General features: G+C 37.6%; 1 protein-coding gene across 1 annotated transcript in view; it reads right to left on the bottom strand.

The window, feature by feature from the left end:
- The window catches only part of LOC127417884 (peroxisome proliferator-activated receptor gamma coactivator 1-beta-like), a 61,113-nt gene that overhangs the window by 20,009 nt on the left and 22,646 nt on the right, over positions 1 to 18,458 (bottom strand). Inside the window, exons 2-3 of the mRNA XM_051658134.1 lie at positions 1,979 to 2,164; positions 1,596 to 1,793 (exon numbers count right to left, since the gene is read on the bottom strand). Coding sequence (XP_051514094.1) covers positions 1,596 to 1,793; positions 1,979 to 2,164 — 384 coding nt within the window. The remainder of the gene's footprint in view (positions 1 to 1,595; positions 1,794 to 1,978; positions 2,165 to 18,458) is intronic.

Genomic DNA, 18,458 nt, shown 5'->3' on the forward strand with positions numbered 1-18,458 from the left:
CTGGACTGACCTGAGGGTGAGTAAATTAATTGATTTTGGGTGAACTATCCCTTCAACAAACTTTACATGCCTCTTTTTAAAATGTTTTGTTCAGAACATTTCTAATGAGCAAACTTAAAAACTGTTACTGGTTTGTATTATTGCCTTGTTAAGTCCTAACGGTACCATAAAAGCACTGTTCTTACTCCAAGTCAGATATAAGTAATTTTCCTCAATTTACGAATCATTTGTCCCTCTTTCAGGCAACTGTTATATAACTTTGTCCCTCATCCTTTAATTTTGTCTTTTCTGGTAATGCTGTAACAAGACCAAAAAGAGGCAGCGGCTATGTTGGTAATCCACTTGTGCCTTTCAAGTGTGTCAAACAGTGTGATCCTAGACCCTGAACAATATGAACTGTCAAGAGTATTGAGTGAAATGTAAGTAACTGTAAGTACTGTAAGTAGCTACCAGTTTCTAAATCACAAAAAGGACATGACAAACAGGAAAGACAACTACATTATTATGCAGGCTACGCCAACCAATTGTTCAGCATTACAGGAACAAGAAGTAAAAAGAAAAGACAACAAAGGAAACGGAAAAAAAAAATAGAACGTTTTAGAACGCTGTTCAACAGATAATAACTGTTAAAACTGGTTTCACAACGTACGCAGATGAAATAGTTGGGGTTTGTGAGCTGAGGGACGCAGATAAGAAAACAGCATATTGTTCCAGGAAGCGGCATCTTTATGAGATGATCGAAAGAGAGAAAAGTCCTCACACAGAGGTAGGAAAGAGAGAGAGCGTTTTTGTAGATCGGAAGTCCATTTTGTCACCCATGGGGATGAAAGATTCAGAAACCTGGGAAGTAAATGCAAGCATACCATTACAAAAAAGTACTATGTTATTACCATAATTTTGAACATGGTGCCATAATAATAAAATTTTTGGAGTTCCATTGGGTGCCATGCAAATACCTTATATGAATACGGTAATCATACGTATGGAAAAAAACCATAGTATAATACCAGTGGTTCTCAACTGTGTTTTGAGAGGTGAATTACTGGCTGAGAGCATGAAACCATTGAAATTCAGAAGATACTTAGAAACCATACACTCAAACTATAAAGAATTTTTCATGGAAGTATTAATAAATTACCACTAATACATAAATACATGTATTACTACATATATTTTCCATGCATTAAGACATTTTTGTTTGTTTATATGATAAATAACTTTGATACTTTGTTGTGTTGCCACTTGATGTAAATCAGGGTGCCTGGAGCAAAACCAATTGAGAACCACTGGTATATCTTCACCATGGTACCACAGTACTTTTTGTAAGGTTGAGAGAAAGAGAAGAAAATAAGGAAGTGTGATATTTAGGAAAATGAAAGGCTTGGAAAAAAGCTAAAAGTTTGAGGTCCATATAAACTGTGACCATGGTCCATATTCCTGCCTGTGAAGAGGATTCTTGTTAGAGCGGTTGCTTAAAGAGAATCGAAAAGCCCAAAATGAGAAAAATTCAGACCTGTGTTGCCTATCATACCCATGCTGTGGGGTAGTCAGAGGCCCATCCAAATCCACCTTAAACAGGATAGAAGGGTTCTTACTAGAGACGGGTCTTCTGTCTCTGGGCTCAGAGAGCCATGGAGGGGCTCACTGTCCAAAGGGAGGTCATCTTCCTCCTCCTCTTCACCCTCTTCAGGGTCTTCCCCCAGCGAAGGGAACACAGACAGCCCCCCGACCCCGTCCTCAACAATGCTGTCCAGGCTGTCTGTGAACGCAGCGAGCAGCGCCGCATTCTCTTCCTGAAAAAAGGAGAAATGTAAGAGTAAAAAAATTAATAGCATACCTCTCCTCGACAAGCTGCGTGCAATTTTTGTTTCATGACCTGTGTAGGCCGAGTTGCACAGTAATAATAGTGATTCTTGTCTTCACACAACTAATTGGCACAAGATTAGACACGTGAGGGATCAGTCTTAGAGGTTCCCACCTCGAATAGCTCTGGGTCTCCTGCACTGTACTGTATGGAGGCAGGGGAGTGATCTGAGTGCTCGTTGCACCAGTGCAGCTCACTGAGGCAGTTCACTGAGTCAAAATCGCTGGTGTCCAGCTGTGAGAGGTCAAAGTCAGGGAAGTCAGCATCAAGGCGGTCTGAGCAGACCTCCTCTTCCCCATACTGAAAAAGAAAGAGAGAAAGAGAAAATAGTTAGGTCAAATGTCTACATCAGAGAGCACGGCCACTTCAGACACATCTAAAACCACACTCTGGGAAATCAGTAGACAGCCGCCTGTGACTGTGGAGATCTTGAGCTCATAACAGTCATCTGAATTAGTACTAATGCTTAGCACAACTTCATTATGACTAATGAACAGATTTGAGAGAGGACAAAAAGCTGGATTTAGCAATGGTTGCACATCTTTGAACAAAAAAGACAAAGCAATGGGTTTTGGGGTTTGATGTGCCAAAGAAATGGGGATGAGCATTTTGTCTACTCAGGTATTAAATCAATAAATAAATCAGCTGAGAACTTGAGTATTTGACACAAATTGTCTGAGTACTTGAGTATTCAACAAATAAATCAGATGAGTCCTTGAGTATTCGACACATAAATTAGCCGAGTATTTGAGTATTTGACAAATAAAATAGCTGAGTACTTGAGTATTTGACAAATAAATCAGCAGAGTGCTTGAGTATTCAACAAATAAATCAGCCCAACAATTGAGTATTCGACAAATTAGATGAGTAATTGAGTACCCAACAAGTAAATGAGCAGAGTACTTCAGTATTTGACAAATAAATCAGCCAATTTCTTTAGTATTCGACAAATAAATCAGCTAAGCACTTGAGGATTCAACAAATAAATCAGCTGAGTACTTGAATATTCGACAAAATAATCAGCTGAGAACTTGAGTATTCAACATATAAAGCGGCTGAGGACTTGGGTATTCAACAAATAAATCAACCAAATACTTCAGTACTTGACACATAAATTAGCCAAGTTCTTGAGTATTCAACCAATAAATCAGACCAGTACTTATGTATTTGACAAAATAGATGAATACTTGAGTACTCAACAAATATAATCAGTCGAGTCCTTGAGTATTCAACACATAAATTAGCTGAGTACTTGAGTATTTAACAAATAATCAGCCAAGTACTCAAGTATATGACATATAAACCAATCGAGTACTTGAGTATTTAACAAATAAACCAAATGAGTCCTTGAGTATTCTACACATAATTTGGCCAAGTACTTGAGTATTTCACAAATAAATCATCCAAGTACTCAAGTATTCGACAAATAAATCAGTCGAGTACATGAGTATTCAACAAATAAATCTGCCAATTACTTGAGTATTTAACAAATAAATCAGCAGAGTACTTGAGTATTCAACAAATAAATCAGCCCAGTATTTGAGTCTTCGACAAAGTAGATGAGTAATTGAATACTCAACAAATAAATTAGCACAGTACTTCAGTATTTGACAAATAAATCAGCCAAATACTTGAGTATTCGACAAATAAATTAGCTAAGTACTTGAGTATTCAACAAATACATCAGCTGTGTACTTGAATATTCAACAAATAAATCAGCTGAGAACTTGAGTATTTGACACAAATCATCCAAGTACGTGAGTATTCTACAAATAAATCAACCAAATACTTCAGTATTTAACAAATAATTTAGCCGAGTACTTGATTATTTGACCAATATATCAGCCCAGTATTTGACAAATTAGATGAGTGCTTGAGTACTCTACAAATAAATTAGCAGAGTACCTCAGTATTCGACAAATAAAACAGCAGAATATTTATGTATTCAACAAATAAATCAGCTGAGGACTTGAGTATTCTACATGTACATTGTTTACACAAATTACTGTCTGATGAATTGGACCACAAGGTACCAGTGAAAATTGCACCATCGTAAACCAAATTAAAAATTAGGCCATTGTGGCTTGTTTTATGTAGATGTAACTAGATTTTTTTCAGTGTGAGATGTTTTTAAGTTGAAAATGAAAATCAAGTCACAATTTATTTGTGTCTTTCATGATCGGTCATCACTGTTACTTTGTATTCGTGTCCATCCCTAGAGGGAACTTCAAAGCAAGAAGTCTTTTTAAATGTGTGTTAGTGTGAGAGAGGAGATAAAGAGTGTGTGTGAAAGACATAAAAAATGTGCGTATGTGTGTCTCTGTGTCAGTAAGTACTGTGAGAAGGGAAGTGGTTTAAACCCCAGGGGTAGAGCTGAAAGACATGCATGCCTTAATCTCTCCATGTGAGCGATGAAGCTTTGCATTTTGTGCCAGGATCATTCCCCTCACCCACCTCCCCAACCCATCTGTACCTGTCCTTTCGTGGAGAGGATACCTTGAGGACACCTGGTGTGATGCTACCTCGGTTTACAGGAGGCCAAAGCATGAATATTCTACAGGGCTACTGCAATGCATTTTGATGACAGCTTGCATGAAATCTGCACTCTCTGTTTCACAAAGTTGATGATTGTGCTTATTCAGTTCCCTTTATTTCCTTACACCAGGTCTGGTGAAGCGAGCACATGTACATACAGGCAACTGACACGGCACCATTAGAGTTTGTTCTAAAATGCACTGAACCGCATCAAATCAAACAGCAAAGGTCTTACAAAGACACTTCTAAAGCACCTATTACCAGCTGCTGAGCAGATGAAATTAGGTCAAATGCTGTATCCCATACCTCTGCAACATTTTAGCCCAATCTTGTTATATCTGCAGCTTGTTATATCTGTTGGCTCACTGAGCTACTGTTGCAAAATTATTCAAATTGAACTTAACGTTCGATAAATGAAACAACATTAGTGCTGGTTGAATATTAACTGTATATTCATGATGATTTTGCTGGCGATTTCAAACGAAGAAACATTGAAAATATTGTGCTGCTCCTTGTCTCATGTCTTGCGGGTATGAGAGTTTCTGCGCGGCAGTGTTTACATATTAAGTTTTGCCTAAAATCTTTTTTGTATGTAAATATTGATGTTTATTAATATGTATTGTTATATTGTTGCATATGTATATATATATATGTTTTACTGTATTTTACTTTGTACATTAAACTTTACAAATCTGCTTTGCAACAATGGCAGTGTGGCTGATGATTTGTCCTCTGATTAAAAAATAAATAAATCACCCTTTAAGCCATTTCAGAGCAAATACATAGAAATACATATCGAATATGGTCAAAAGGCTAAGAAATATTAAGATACAGTATATCGCCTCACCACTGCGTATATAACATTACAAGATTTTATTATGGAATTAATACACTTTTAGAACAACCTCAAAGATATCACAGCGGATAAGTTTATTCAAATGAAAGAAATTAAACAACAGGAAATCCATCTGTGCCCGCAAAATTTTAAAGCTTCCACTTGGGATGCCCTGAAGGTGCTGTGCATGTACGTGGATGTGTATCAATCCAAATGTAATGCAGATGCTCATCAAGCATCCAATACACACATACAGCATGCAAACACACAAGCTAAGCCTCATCTCATGCCACTGACTCATCTCTGTCCTTTGAGACCCCCGCCCCAAGAGCTCAAGAGCCCCGGCTAATCAATCTTTTTTTCAGTGTTTTTATTTTCTCCACTCTCTCTCTCTCTCTCTCTCTCTCTCTCTCTCTCTCTTTCTGTGTTATAGAGAGTCTCAATATCAATCAATAAAAGCTCCTTGGGATCTGAAGGTTTACGGTCATAAACGTAGCGTGCACGCTGCAATTGTAATGTGCGCACAGATGCGAGCTGAAACGGTGGATCTCCTCTTATCGGGCGTACACACTTCATGGAAGAGTGCAGCAGAGGTGCTGTTCACACCTGCTGGAATCCTCTACATAATTCTGATTAAGCCACTGGTTCGCTCCCCATTAACACATTCCAATGTATAAAGACCTTTCAGCATGATCACGTTTTTATGAGGCGATAATATGCAGTGGATTAGGGATGTAAAAATAAAAATAAATCTGTACAAAAGTAAAACAATTGTAACAATACCAGACTTTTCATAGCACTGGTAGTACCAAGTACCGACAACCTGCATGCTGACAGGCGGCCGCTTTTGAACACATTTGCATTTGCGCACATGCTTGTGAAGGTAAGGTAAAATGCATCTCTTGGTATAAATTCACGTCTAGGCAAGATATTCATTTAGACACAGTCGTTTGTCTTTAGTAAATGTAAACATATGGGACAAAACATAAAATCTGTGCATTAAATCTTTCACCTTAAATACAGCCTAGACCTGCTGCTGTCTAATATGTTGTTAATAGTAATCAAACTACAATATTGACAAGAAAAAGAGAAAACCTCATGTTCTTCAATTATTTCTTAGTTCTTTATTTGTTCTGAGTTTACATTATACTTATTTGCTTATTAATATGGCAGTTTACCTGACTAATCACTTGAGACAACGTTTACTTTATTGAGAAATATAATTTGTCAATATATACTTAAGAGAGAAGGCTACATGCCATTGTTTTAATTTAATTTGTTAATATTTACATAAAAATTTAACTTTTTAAATAAAGGAATGTGTTCAATAGCATTTTAGTTTTTTTTTTTTTTTTTGCTATGGAAGTTTTACTGTTATTGTTTTCAAGTACTGAAATTTTATTATCATGACAGCCCAACAGTGACAGTCACATTTTCAATACTCAAAACTCCCACCAGTAGCACTAGATTGATGCTATTAAATAAGCATAAGTTAATGAGCGTAGTTGACCTACTCAGCGGCAAGAACTAATCAGTGATCTGTGTAGTCAAGAATAACTATCATTATCCATTAAAACAGCTATTCTAGGAATATCTTGTAACGAGAAATATTATGACGAAAATCATAATAACAGATTATTTCCTTCGCCATATTCTTTATGTAGGCTATGAAAACAACTTGAGAACTATGTTCCTGAATTGCTTTAATATTTTAATTGCATGTAAAACATAGAGTGTTATTCACATTTATAAAATTTTTTCTCCCCTTTTTCTCCCCAATTTGGAATGCCTAATTCCCAATGCACTCTCGATGGCTTCATGCCAACCACTGCAGCATCCACGCACAACTCACCACGTGCCCCACTGAGAGCGAACCACATTATAGTGACCATGAGGAGGTTACTTCATGTGACTCTACCCTCCCTAGCAACCAGGCCAATTTGCTTGCTTAGGAGACCTGGCTGGAGTCGCTCAGCAAGGATTCGAACTTGTGAACTCCAGGGGTGGTAGTCAGTGTCTTTACTCGCTGAGCTACCCAGGCCCCCATTATTCACATTTTTAATAAATTGTACACAGTATAATTTAGATAGTGAGCATTACTGATATGTCTTTAGACTAGTTCAAAACGCGTCAGATTTGCCTTTGCATTCATGTGCACAACAGTCCAAAAAATATGTTAAAATTTTGGAACAATGGGAATACACCTAAAAGGAATGCTGTAATTGACATTTTTAACAATTACATAAGTGCAACAGCTGTAATTGTAATCTCGGTTATTTTTTCGGTTAATTGTGCAGCCCTACAAGAAAGGTCATTAAACGTATAAATCAGGCAGCAAGAGGTGATTTGCGTGGATACCTGACGTATAACAGTATGCATAGCTAGCCTGAGTCCAAGGACAGACCAAGATAACACTAAAATATAACCACATAACAGCACATATGGGTTTATACATTGCATCAGCGTTAATGTATATTGCAAGTGGTTCTTTCACTATGATCCAAAACACAACCATACAAGGTCACCCCTATGTTGACAGCATACTATAGAAAGTTCATGGACATCTTTTCAAGGTGTCTAGGGAATTTTATGAATGCATTTAAGGAGAATTAGGAGCAAAGTAAAAACAAAGAAAAGTGGGACCTTTATAAGTTTGCCATGTCCTGCAAAGTGAACAAATGCTCCAAAAAGCAGCATATGATAGACGTGTATCTTGATCAGGGGTTGCATTAACCAAACATTTTCTGTCATTTACTGAGTTCTAAAAACATTAATAGAAAATTCATAATGCTTGCCGTCATTTTGACAGATAAAAAGTAAGGTGTCTGGTTTAATACATTTCCTACTTTGGAAACAGACAGCAAAGAATGCTGATAGGAATTAAAAGTGAAACGGGGAGAAAATAAAGTTTTAAAGTGTCCCATAACATAGACAAGGAGACATGAATGAGGATTTGGGGAGATAAACAAAAGATTCCAAGTGTAGTCCAGTCTAGAGGTAGACCGATATATTGCTTTTACCATTTAATCTGTGTCGATAGTTGCTTTTTAAAACTCAGTTATCGGTTGTAAAATCTTTGTCGATATTTGTTGATAGATTTGTTTTTCTCCATGTTCCTCTGTGGCACTGGAGGATTTTACAGTTGGAATGGCTTTGTTATTCAGAATAACAGTGGCCTCTAGAGGTGAAATAAAAACAATCACTCATCATAGACAATATTCATACAAATTTTTATCCTCACTTCAATGCATATTTTGTTGTTTTTTAGATAATCAAACGTTATAAATAAAAGCGAGGGCATGCAAACAAAAATGTGAGAATACGGAAATGTGCCCCGTCAGCACATACATTTTGTCTCAAGCTTCAAATCTTGTGAATAATACTACACCTTATTCCTCATTAAACTTAATCTGGTGAAAAATATATATACAAAACCCTTCATCTGGTGAATTTATAGGCTATAAAAAGCTCAATTTGGTCTTCTTAAGACTACTTAAATAAAGCGCATTGTAATAATTAATTAATTAATTATATTTATTTATCACACATTATACATTTGCACATATACAGTGAAATTCTTTTTTTCACATATCCCAGCTAAGCTGGGGTCAGAGTGCAGGGTCACTGCAGGGTCACAGAGGCACAATGGATCCCGTTTTCTTTGTAACGGAACCAAATCTCCGTCATTTTAAAATAAGAGTCCCCAGTGTGTTTCAGGCTTGTTTATAGTTTAAACTCCCACGTTACACACCAAATCTAATTTTTTTTCTGGTTATTATTGGGATTTTTATTGAACAATAAGATGCACCTAGGATTTTATTTATTTTGGACTCTTGTAGCATTTGTGTCTATGCCTGTTTTTAATTAATCTGTTATCGTTTTTTTCCCCAACAGTTTAGTAACCTGTATCGGCAAAATCCATTATCAGTCTGCCTCTAGTTCAGTGACAGTAAATGAAATAATTAATGGGATATTGTTCATTCATTGTTATTTTCACATTGCAAGAGCAGAATATAAAGAAAAGGCTAAAGAACCTGTAACACAGTGCTTGGTAACTCTAAGGCCCTAATACATTTTTGTTTGAAAATGTATTGATTTCACTATATTTACTTCCCTCATCCACTCTAGAATGACATTTTCCTTCACCGAAATTAAATTAGAGTATTTAAAAAATGCTCTTCATTACCATATACTTTGGAAAACTATGACGTTAGGAAACTGAAAATCGAGTTTTCAAATGACAACGGGTTTGTGTGGGTGTACCCTAAAAGAGCTCTTTCCACAGAAGTTCTTGTTATGTTGATGCCATATTAAAAATACTAAGCATTACAGTACTTTACTGATCATTATGGATGGATGGATGGGCAGATGTATGGACGGACAGATGAAATAAATGAGTTCTACCAATATTGTAGTAAACCTGCAGGTTACTCATTCATTCTTTGCACTTGCGAGCTAATAGGCTCTTATCTACTGTAGGTGCCCTCTCCTCTTTGAGCCTACTGCTATCTAAGATGTTATATATAGCTGTTATCCTTAGTCTCATGACTGGCTCTTACACAAGCTGCTTGTGTAGGGCCATGCTTTATATGCTGCCCATGCCAAATGCAGATGCGACTAGTGCCTCTCTCGTAAGCCTCCCTCCCCCCAAAACAAAGACATGCACACATGCGGTCCCTTTGAGACACGACCTGCCTATTCTGCTAAATGGATTCCATTACCACTCAAGAAAAGCTCAGGCATAGTAGCTAGACGGCTCCAAACAGGAAAGATTTTGTCCAGACCTCCAGGCTGGAGCATGTTCAGCTAGCCATTTTTCCAGCCGCAACGGGTTCATGAGGTAGATGAGGTGCATCTTGTCGACTTCCCATGAATGTTTGACCTTCTGCCCACATGACGGAAAATAAGAATAAAGATGTTACACTGTAGTAAACAGAAACACTGCTGACCACATTTCTGCTGAATAAAACTCTAAATTGGTGGCATATCCTACCGCCTAGCTAAACTGAAATAGGACCGATTAAATTAGCTCTTCGCATGTAGTCTTCAGAGGAGCTCTTTGCCATGACCCTTACATCAAGCTCAAATTAACAGTGAACCATTTGAAGTAGGACAGTTAAAGGGGGATCTAGAACACCCTTGTACAGTGGAATAGTCTGCCGTAACAGTTGAATGAGAATGGTAATAAAAGATCCATGCTGCCTCTTTGGCAAAATTTCAGGGCTGGCAGGAACTTTTCTTTCTATTCTTCTTAGAACTGGCTTCAGATCTATCCAAAGCAGATGTATAGTTTTGTTATCCCAGCAGGCCACCTTTATTTTCCCATTCTAAAACCAGTCTAGCCCTTTAAATTCAGCACAGAATGAACCCATTCATCCTTCAGATCTTTCCACACATTTTTCAGACTTCCTGGTCAAAGTTTTGCAGTCACAACTGTTGAGACATTGGCTGACACAATCCAAAATGGTGAAAATTCCATTTAAGGCTAATTATACCTTAATTTGATTGTATTGTCATCCTTAACCTCATTAATTCTGTTTTAATGAAAATACTACATCTGGATTTGGACAATTTAATGCCATTGAGCCACTGCACTTGAATTTCACTTCTGACTTAAGTTCACCTGCTTATGTCAGTTATATATATTCCTTAAATCAAGCTCAGAAATGTAAACCAACTGTTTCAATTTGAGGAAAATTGTATTGCTCAGAGGTTGCTGATTAATAGCTCAGGAGACTTAATGGAGTTCTTAGTTGTTGTTCATTTCAACTTTGTTTTAGATGCTCAAATTCCATAGGAGAAATAAAAATGGACAGAAATGAGATGATTGTTAATGTACAGTGAGAGCTTAACAATTACATATATAAAAAAAAATATTAAAAAAATATGGATAGTATAGTCCATTATTCATGGAATCTTGGAAGGATTTGATGAGAAATGTTTACGTTTATATTGAAATCTCTGACTTTATATAGCAGAATTAGTTTGACAATATCAGAGTGCAGTTTGAGATATTGTTGAGATCTAAAAACATATTGGTTTCCTTTAGTTCTCCATTTAGTTAATCTAAATGCTGTCTAGGAGAAATAACTGAGATATTACAGAGATCTCATGTGTGATTTCGCTTTCCTACTGGCACAGTTGTCGTCCACTGTAAATCTGTGTCAACATTCACTGCATAGCTTTCATCAAGAAACATCATGAGATGTTATTTAGTGAAAAACAATTCTATATCATCTTTGTCAAGTCTGGAGGTTGTGTACTGGTTTTCTGAGATGCAACCCAATAGCCATAGAGCCCAATTTTAATCCTGCTTAATTGTTTCCAGATTAGCCATCAAACTCAGTCTACATCTTCTAGGCTGAGATGGGTATCAAGTGCAAACCAAGGACAATGGTACTGTCTGACTGAGACGCTATTATGCAGGATGTCTGAGAGCTAGTGCCCTCAAATGCAACCCAGCATCAGCCAGGTAGGACAGTAATGAGATCTGATTAGAAAGTGGATTCAGCACTAAGAGATGGTACTTTGATAGAGTGCCAGTTCAATTGTGACTTTAGGTTTGCATGGGAAATGGAAAATAGGCTTATTGTTTAAAGTCTCCCTGTCCAAGTTGCACTTGGAAAGAAGATTTATGTAAAGTGCTATTATACAGTATATGAATGGATCTACATTTTATTTTAAAATATCATTCTTCTAATTCAATCATTCAAACAATGAGCCATAATAAATAAGTTCCTAAACTATATTTAATTGGGTTTATTGCCACAGTTTCTCCATCTTTTTATTCTCTTCGCCCAGGCCCAATCCCCTTAATCATACCTATGTTTTTCCTGCCACATGTTGTAAAGCATGATAATAATTATTTCAGCCTAATTACTCTCAAGCTAATAAGGAACCTTATAAGGTTGAGGCCAGACATCTCATGGGTTAATAAAAAGAAAACTGGGTGCCACAAAAAAGTGCTGTTTTTGATTGTAGCACAATAAGAAAGCAGTTCTTTAGAAAGGTTTTGTAAGGTCACAGTGACACACAGTTAAGTTGGTCAAGAGCAGTGTTACCTCGAAAAACTATTGAATGTAAGTCAAGAAAATTGTTGTGAAACTGTTATTTCATCCTTCTAATCGATAACACCACAGCGTTTTGCGTCTTGCATACTTTAATATTGTGTAAATCCTCCGAGCCACATTAGGCATACATTTATAACATAATATATTAAACATTCTTAATAATATGATACACTGGGATGAGCAAAAAGAGGTTTTCAAAAATTACACTTAAATACAGTTACTGCAGCAAATTAATCAAATGGCTGAAAAACTGTATAACATTTATAGAGAATGCATACTTGCTTGCATAATGTATAGAGGAAAAAAGCACTGTTTCCAGGCAGAAACCAGACAGCAGTAACTTAGGTAATTCAAACAGCCAGAGAGAGGTATTTTATGCTCCTCAATCACAAATTACTAGACTTTGGTCAAGACGTAAATATGAAATATGGTAGTCTCTTTGGTTTACTAGGAGGGGCTCAACAATAACAATGGTATGCAGGGCAAAATATTACTAGTTTGTTTGTCATTTTCAACCCATTCAAACTAATGCTTCACCATCACAAATTTATTGTTCCGATTATTTATTATTATTATTTAAATTAGCCAGCTATACATAGTGTTACCTTGGTAATGTAGGCTATTTAAATCAGTAGACATGGATGACTTTAATTAAATGAAGATGCTTTTCTTGCTCACTCTGCTCAAGCATGGGCACAAAAACACTGTTAGGAATATTAGGAGCTGTCTCGAGTGACCAGTCCCCTGCAAGCTGGGAATAAGGTTAAGTCGATGCTGCGCTGTCCTTGCGTTATGCTCCGTGATGCATGATTCTTGCTCTGTATTCCTAGAGGTTCACTCAAAAAAACACCCAACCCCCATATGGGACCTTGCACACACTACTGCAGTGTTTCATGCAGTCCTGCAGTGACACAGTGACTGTACTCACTACAGTTAATGCATGTTGCATGATAGGTGTTTTGTGACAAGACTGGGGCAATAGGATTACAGGCCCCCTGTTTCCATCTATTGTGAAGGTTGCAAGTCAGGGTCAACCAATAACACCCAGAATAACGGCCGTCACTTGGGGCCAGTCGAAACCCCCAAATCCTCAGTAAAATGGAACCATGCAAACAACATGTGCCCTGACATGATGGAACACACTTTATAGCAGTTATATATAGATGTTAGGTAGCCATTTCAGAGCATGCACATAAACCTGCATGCAGTGTCAAGGAGACATCCATGGCTCATAGTAAGTGGCAGTCTCTCGTTTGTCTTGGCCTCAGGCTCTGCCTCAGTCCCACCAATTCTTTCTTTGACTGCACCATTAACTGAGTGTGCTTCTCTAAGTCTAAATATGGAGAAAAAAAATCTAATACAGTGGTCTTGAGGTTGCTCTCCAGCTCCCCCTTAGGAGAATTTTCCAATGCAATGAGTTGAAAAAGGGGAAAAGAGTTAGACATTAGTTCCCAAAGTTCCTTATGCAAAGCACAGCATGGTGGGTATTCAAACATGACAAAGGGAGAAGGTTGGCGTGTTGGCACTTAAAACATAATTGTACAGAATGTCATGGCTACCACCATTAATCTTGATCTCCAGTTTCACTCTCTGCTGTTTAAATGCCGGCCAAGAAATCAAGGTAAAGAATATTCCCATCTCTATTTTTTAGGGGGGAGGGGTGTCTGTCAGCACAGGGTTTGTTTTGAAATCCAAGAATAGACTGAAATGCCGAGGTGACCTTTGCTTGTTTCATCCAATGGTTTAAAGGACAGTGCTCAGACACAGCTGTTCAAGTTGCACACGGATCTGCTGTGGGAGGTTGTAGAGAATAGAGATACAGCAATATATACAGCTCTAGCTACAAATAAAACTTAAGAACTCAGTGTGTGCTACTCAACGACAAGTCATGCTCTGTGGAGACTCGAATGGAAATGTCGCTTTCCAGAAAAGGTGAATGCCTAAACATCTGCCTAGAGGGGATTCCACAAAACTCACATCAGCATTGCCAAATACACTGCACTATAAAGTGAAGGATCAGCTTCAGCGTTTCAGTTTCAACTCTGACCTCGTTGCCACTGACCTTTCAATGCTTACAATAATTACAATAATTCAGATCACAATTCATTACGTGTGTGATGTCAGTGCTAATATCAAACAAGCCATTCTCTGCATTACTTTCAATGTGGAGATCAAAGTGGTGCTTGATGTTGGCATTGAACAGTGTGTAAAAACCACGACGCAAGTCATGAGGAAGCCCCTTAAGGTTCAAAGTTGTAAATTAATTCCTTAACAGAAACCTAGACTTCAATTACAAAAAAAAAAAAAAAAAAAAAAAAAAAAAAATGCTCTTTACAAAACATAAGGAGATAGACAGGCAATCTTTAGATGTGCTTAACCTTCTTCCCAAATACTCTCTATTGACTTTCTGAGTCAGCACTGCTGCATGAGGTCTTCAGGCAAATCTCGTGTGGTCCACAGGACATCTCTGCACTGGCTTTCTGGTGAGCTTTGAAATGGGAAGATGACTCACCCTGAATTCCTAATGCTCAAACAGAAGGCAAAGCCATCTGCCAGCCCTCATCTTTAAGCCATTGCTTCAGAGGCAGGCAGAGATTGTAAGTGTGCGATGTTCTGAAATATAATGTAAGCTAAGTGTGGCATCTCCTGGCCTTCACGTGCTCTGTTGTCCACAGAGAAAATATAATCAGTGCTCTTCTGATGCTCCATTTATTCCAATAATGGTTAGGTTGATATACTATATAGACTGCAAGTGATTTTTTCAATTACATTTTCAGTGGCATTGTAGGTGTTTGACTGGTTTATAGGGAGAGTGGTCACAGAAACCTGCATTTGGACCTTAATGTATTAAGGTCATTAAGTGTAATTATGGTAGGGTGATTCTTCTACTTCAGTTTCCCTCTGCGATAATGCAAGGGAGCTGTCATGTCAAGGACATTACACCAGCTTAACACATGCGCTCGGTGCAACCCACCGAATAGTGGGGGGAACTGAAGGTTGTGACAGATTGGCTGCAGCTCTATGAATTGGCCCATAGGAATACCACTGGCTGCTTTCTGGTTTTAGCTGCATTTTTACTAGGTGAAATGGCAATTTCACTATCAAGACTGCTTTGGTGACCTAGGGTTAATCGGTTTCCCAGAGGCTTTCAAAACCATATACTGTACTACTACACTGGTTACAAGATACAAAATATTGTGAAGAACCATGAATTTACAGTTAAAGGGTTAGTTCACACAAATTAAAAAGATCTGATCTGGAGACGTTCTTAGGAGCAATATCACCTCCATTGATTTTTTCCCCATAAAGTCAGGAATTCCAAAAGTATTTCCAAATACTTATTGTGACAGTGACAATTCCACAATTTTCCTTCCATTACAACTATATTAAAGTAAAAAAATATTCTAGAACTCTTTGGAACTCCAATTTGTTTTCATGATGTGTCCAACATTCTATCTTCAGATGGAAACACCCCCAAGAAGACCTGCTTGATTCGCATGTGTGTACAGTAGATGAAGGATATATTTACCATTTGCCTTTCATTCCTTGAAACTCATTATTTGGCAGAGCGGCTACTCGAGTAGTGCCCAATCTGAGGGCCCCACATTGCATTTACACTATGTTTACTCAACCATGACAGTTCAAAGCCACACTAATTCCAAGTGAATAAATTGCTCCCTTTGACAAATTGTTATTCATTCTCCTCTTGGCAGCCCATCAAGACAAAGCATTTGGTTTTCCACCACACTACATTTCTGGGGTCATTTGTGTAGTATTGAGCAGATCATGTCATCTTCACTGTTTTCAATCTGTTACTTTGGTGAATGAATTTGTGTTTCAAATCAGCGAGGCCAAATCTTTTGGGTACATATCAACAAATAATATGTTAATGAGTATAAATTTAGAGTTCCTAAGTCTCTGATCCACGTGCTAAATGCTTGAGGTGTTTGTTAGTCTACTGAGAGCTGCAAGACATCATTTTAAAGGCAGACTGTTGGTTTGCCATCAGCAAAGTTACCTCAGTGTGAGAGGAAGTACATCGGATTTGTACTGCATATCCCTTGACAGCCTGCAGTGTTTGTCTCAGCATCCCTCCTTCCTCGATAAGGTCAGGCCTTTTTGGTGCAAATATCAGGATCTCCGGCATGGGACTACACTGATACCCCAAATGTGTTGGCAATTCCAGAATTAGGGTGATAATTCATGGCTTTAAGAAGTGCAAAACCCAACCAATCACATTTTAAAGTCCACCGTGGGCAGTGTCAGATTACCGTAATCTCCTCTGGCAGTGCCCATAAATAATAAAATAAAAGAGTAGGGACTGACTGCAAGTTGCATTTTAAAAAGTACAAACTTCTACATATTGTGCACCACTTGGGCCACATAATAAAACCTCATAATAGCTCCTAATGCTCTGATGATCTCAGACTGGGCTCTCAAATGGAAACAAAGACCTTTAATTCAGTACACTTTTTTATTTCAGCTTTTGTTGTGCTCCTGTTATAAGAAACATTACAATACACAAAAATCTGCTTATCTCTCAGGATATCAGTGAAGTCAAGGAGTAAGTCCTCAAAGGCCATCAAATGAAAAAGGAAAAACCTTTAATTGGCTTTGAACTTCCTTGGCAGCTTTTCAGTTTGGATGGCTTTTCTGTACTGTAGTGTTATATAGTGTAGTGTCTGATGATAATTAAATGAGATTTTGTGCGTTTGGCTTTCAGACTTCGCTTCAGATGTCTAAATCTGTTGCTTAGAATCTGAAGTAGGCTGATGTCAAGCCTGGTAACAGGTTTACAAACAAATGTGTGTTGTTCTGGAGACCTCTGCACCATCCACAATGGTGATTAAACTTGAATGAAAAAGTCACAATCTCGACTCAATATCAGTAGTTCGGAATTCAATTCCCAACTCTCTGACTGAACTTTGGGCTTTCTTGCACTAAATGTGCAGTTTCTTCCCACCTTTTTCTAAGGCGTGAGGACTGTCATGTGAAAAAGTTATGTCACTCAGGTTACAAAACACACTAAAAATATTGTGCTGTCAGTACAGTGATCTCACTTCACATTATTTGAATTCTGTTGAGTATATGCTGACTAAGTGAAACATTATTCAGTGAGGTTTGGGCCAATCCCCTGCAGCTTTTGCAGTCACAGATGTCAGAAGGGACTGCAGGCGTATGAACATTTCATCCATCTCTCAACTACCATCTCACCAACTGAGTTGCAGAAGGAATGATCAACTCCTTTAGTGGTCAGTCATTGGCTTTTCCTCTTGCCTCAATTCAATTCCTTCAGTTTCAGTGAGAGGGAATAAAAGGCTAGAGGCGGCGCTCATGTCCTTAGTCAACCCACATACACGTGACTGAAGTGAGAGCTGCGTGAGGCAGAGGTACGAGAGAGTAAGGGGCAGAGGGAATTGGTGAAAGAACAAATGCTAAAAGGAAAGAGAGTTAAAGGAATAGTTCACCCAAAAACAAAAATTCTGTCATCATTTACTCACCAGCATGCCATCCTAGGTGTGTATGACTTTCTTTCTTCAGCAGAACACAAAGATTTTTTGAAGAATATTTCTGTGTAATAATAGCTCTGTAGGTTCATAGAATGCAAGTGAATGTTGATCAGACATTTGTGGCTCCAAAAATCACATAAATTAAACATAGAATAATCCATAAGTCTCCAGTGGTTAAATCCATATATAATAAGTGTGGGTGAAAAACAGAAAAATATTTAATTACTTTTTTACTGTAAATCTCCACTTTCACTTTTACATCTGAAAGTCACATATGCTGCCTCTTTTGTTTCACTTTCACATTTGAAATGGAAAGTTAAAGTGGAGATTTAAAGTAAAAAATGACTTAAATATTTTTCTGTTTTTCACCCACACCTATTATACTGATTCTGAATATATTGATTTAAACACTGGAGTCATATGGATTACTTTTATGTTTCCTTTATGTGATTTTTGGAGCTAAAAATGTCTGATCACCATTCACTTGCATTGTATGGATCTACAGAGCTGAGATATTTTTCTAAAAATCTTCATTTGTGTTCTGCTGAAGAAAGTCAGTCATATACATCTAGGATGGCATGTGGTAAGTAAATGATAGGAGAAAGTTCATATTTGGATGAAACACAGAAGCACATCAGCAAATA

This window comes from Myxocyprinus asiaticus, chromosome 27 (assembly GCF_019703515.2).
Source record: "Myxocyprinus asiaticus isolate MX2 ecotype Aquarium Trade chromosome 27, UBuf_Myxa_2, whole genome shotgun sequence".
Taxonomy (NCBI): Eukaryota; Metazoa; Chordata; class Actinopteri; order Cypriniformes; family Catostomidae; genus Myxocyprinus; species Myxocyprinus asiaticus.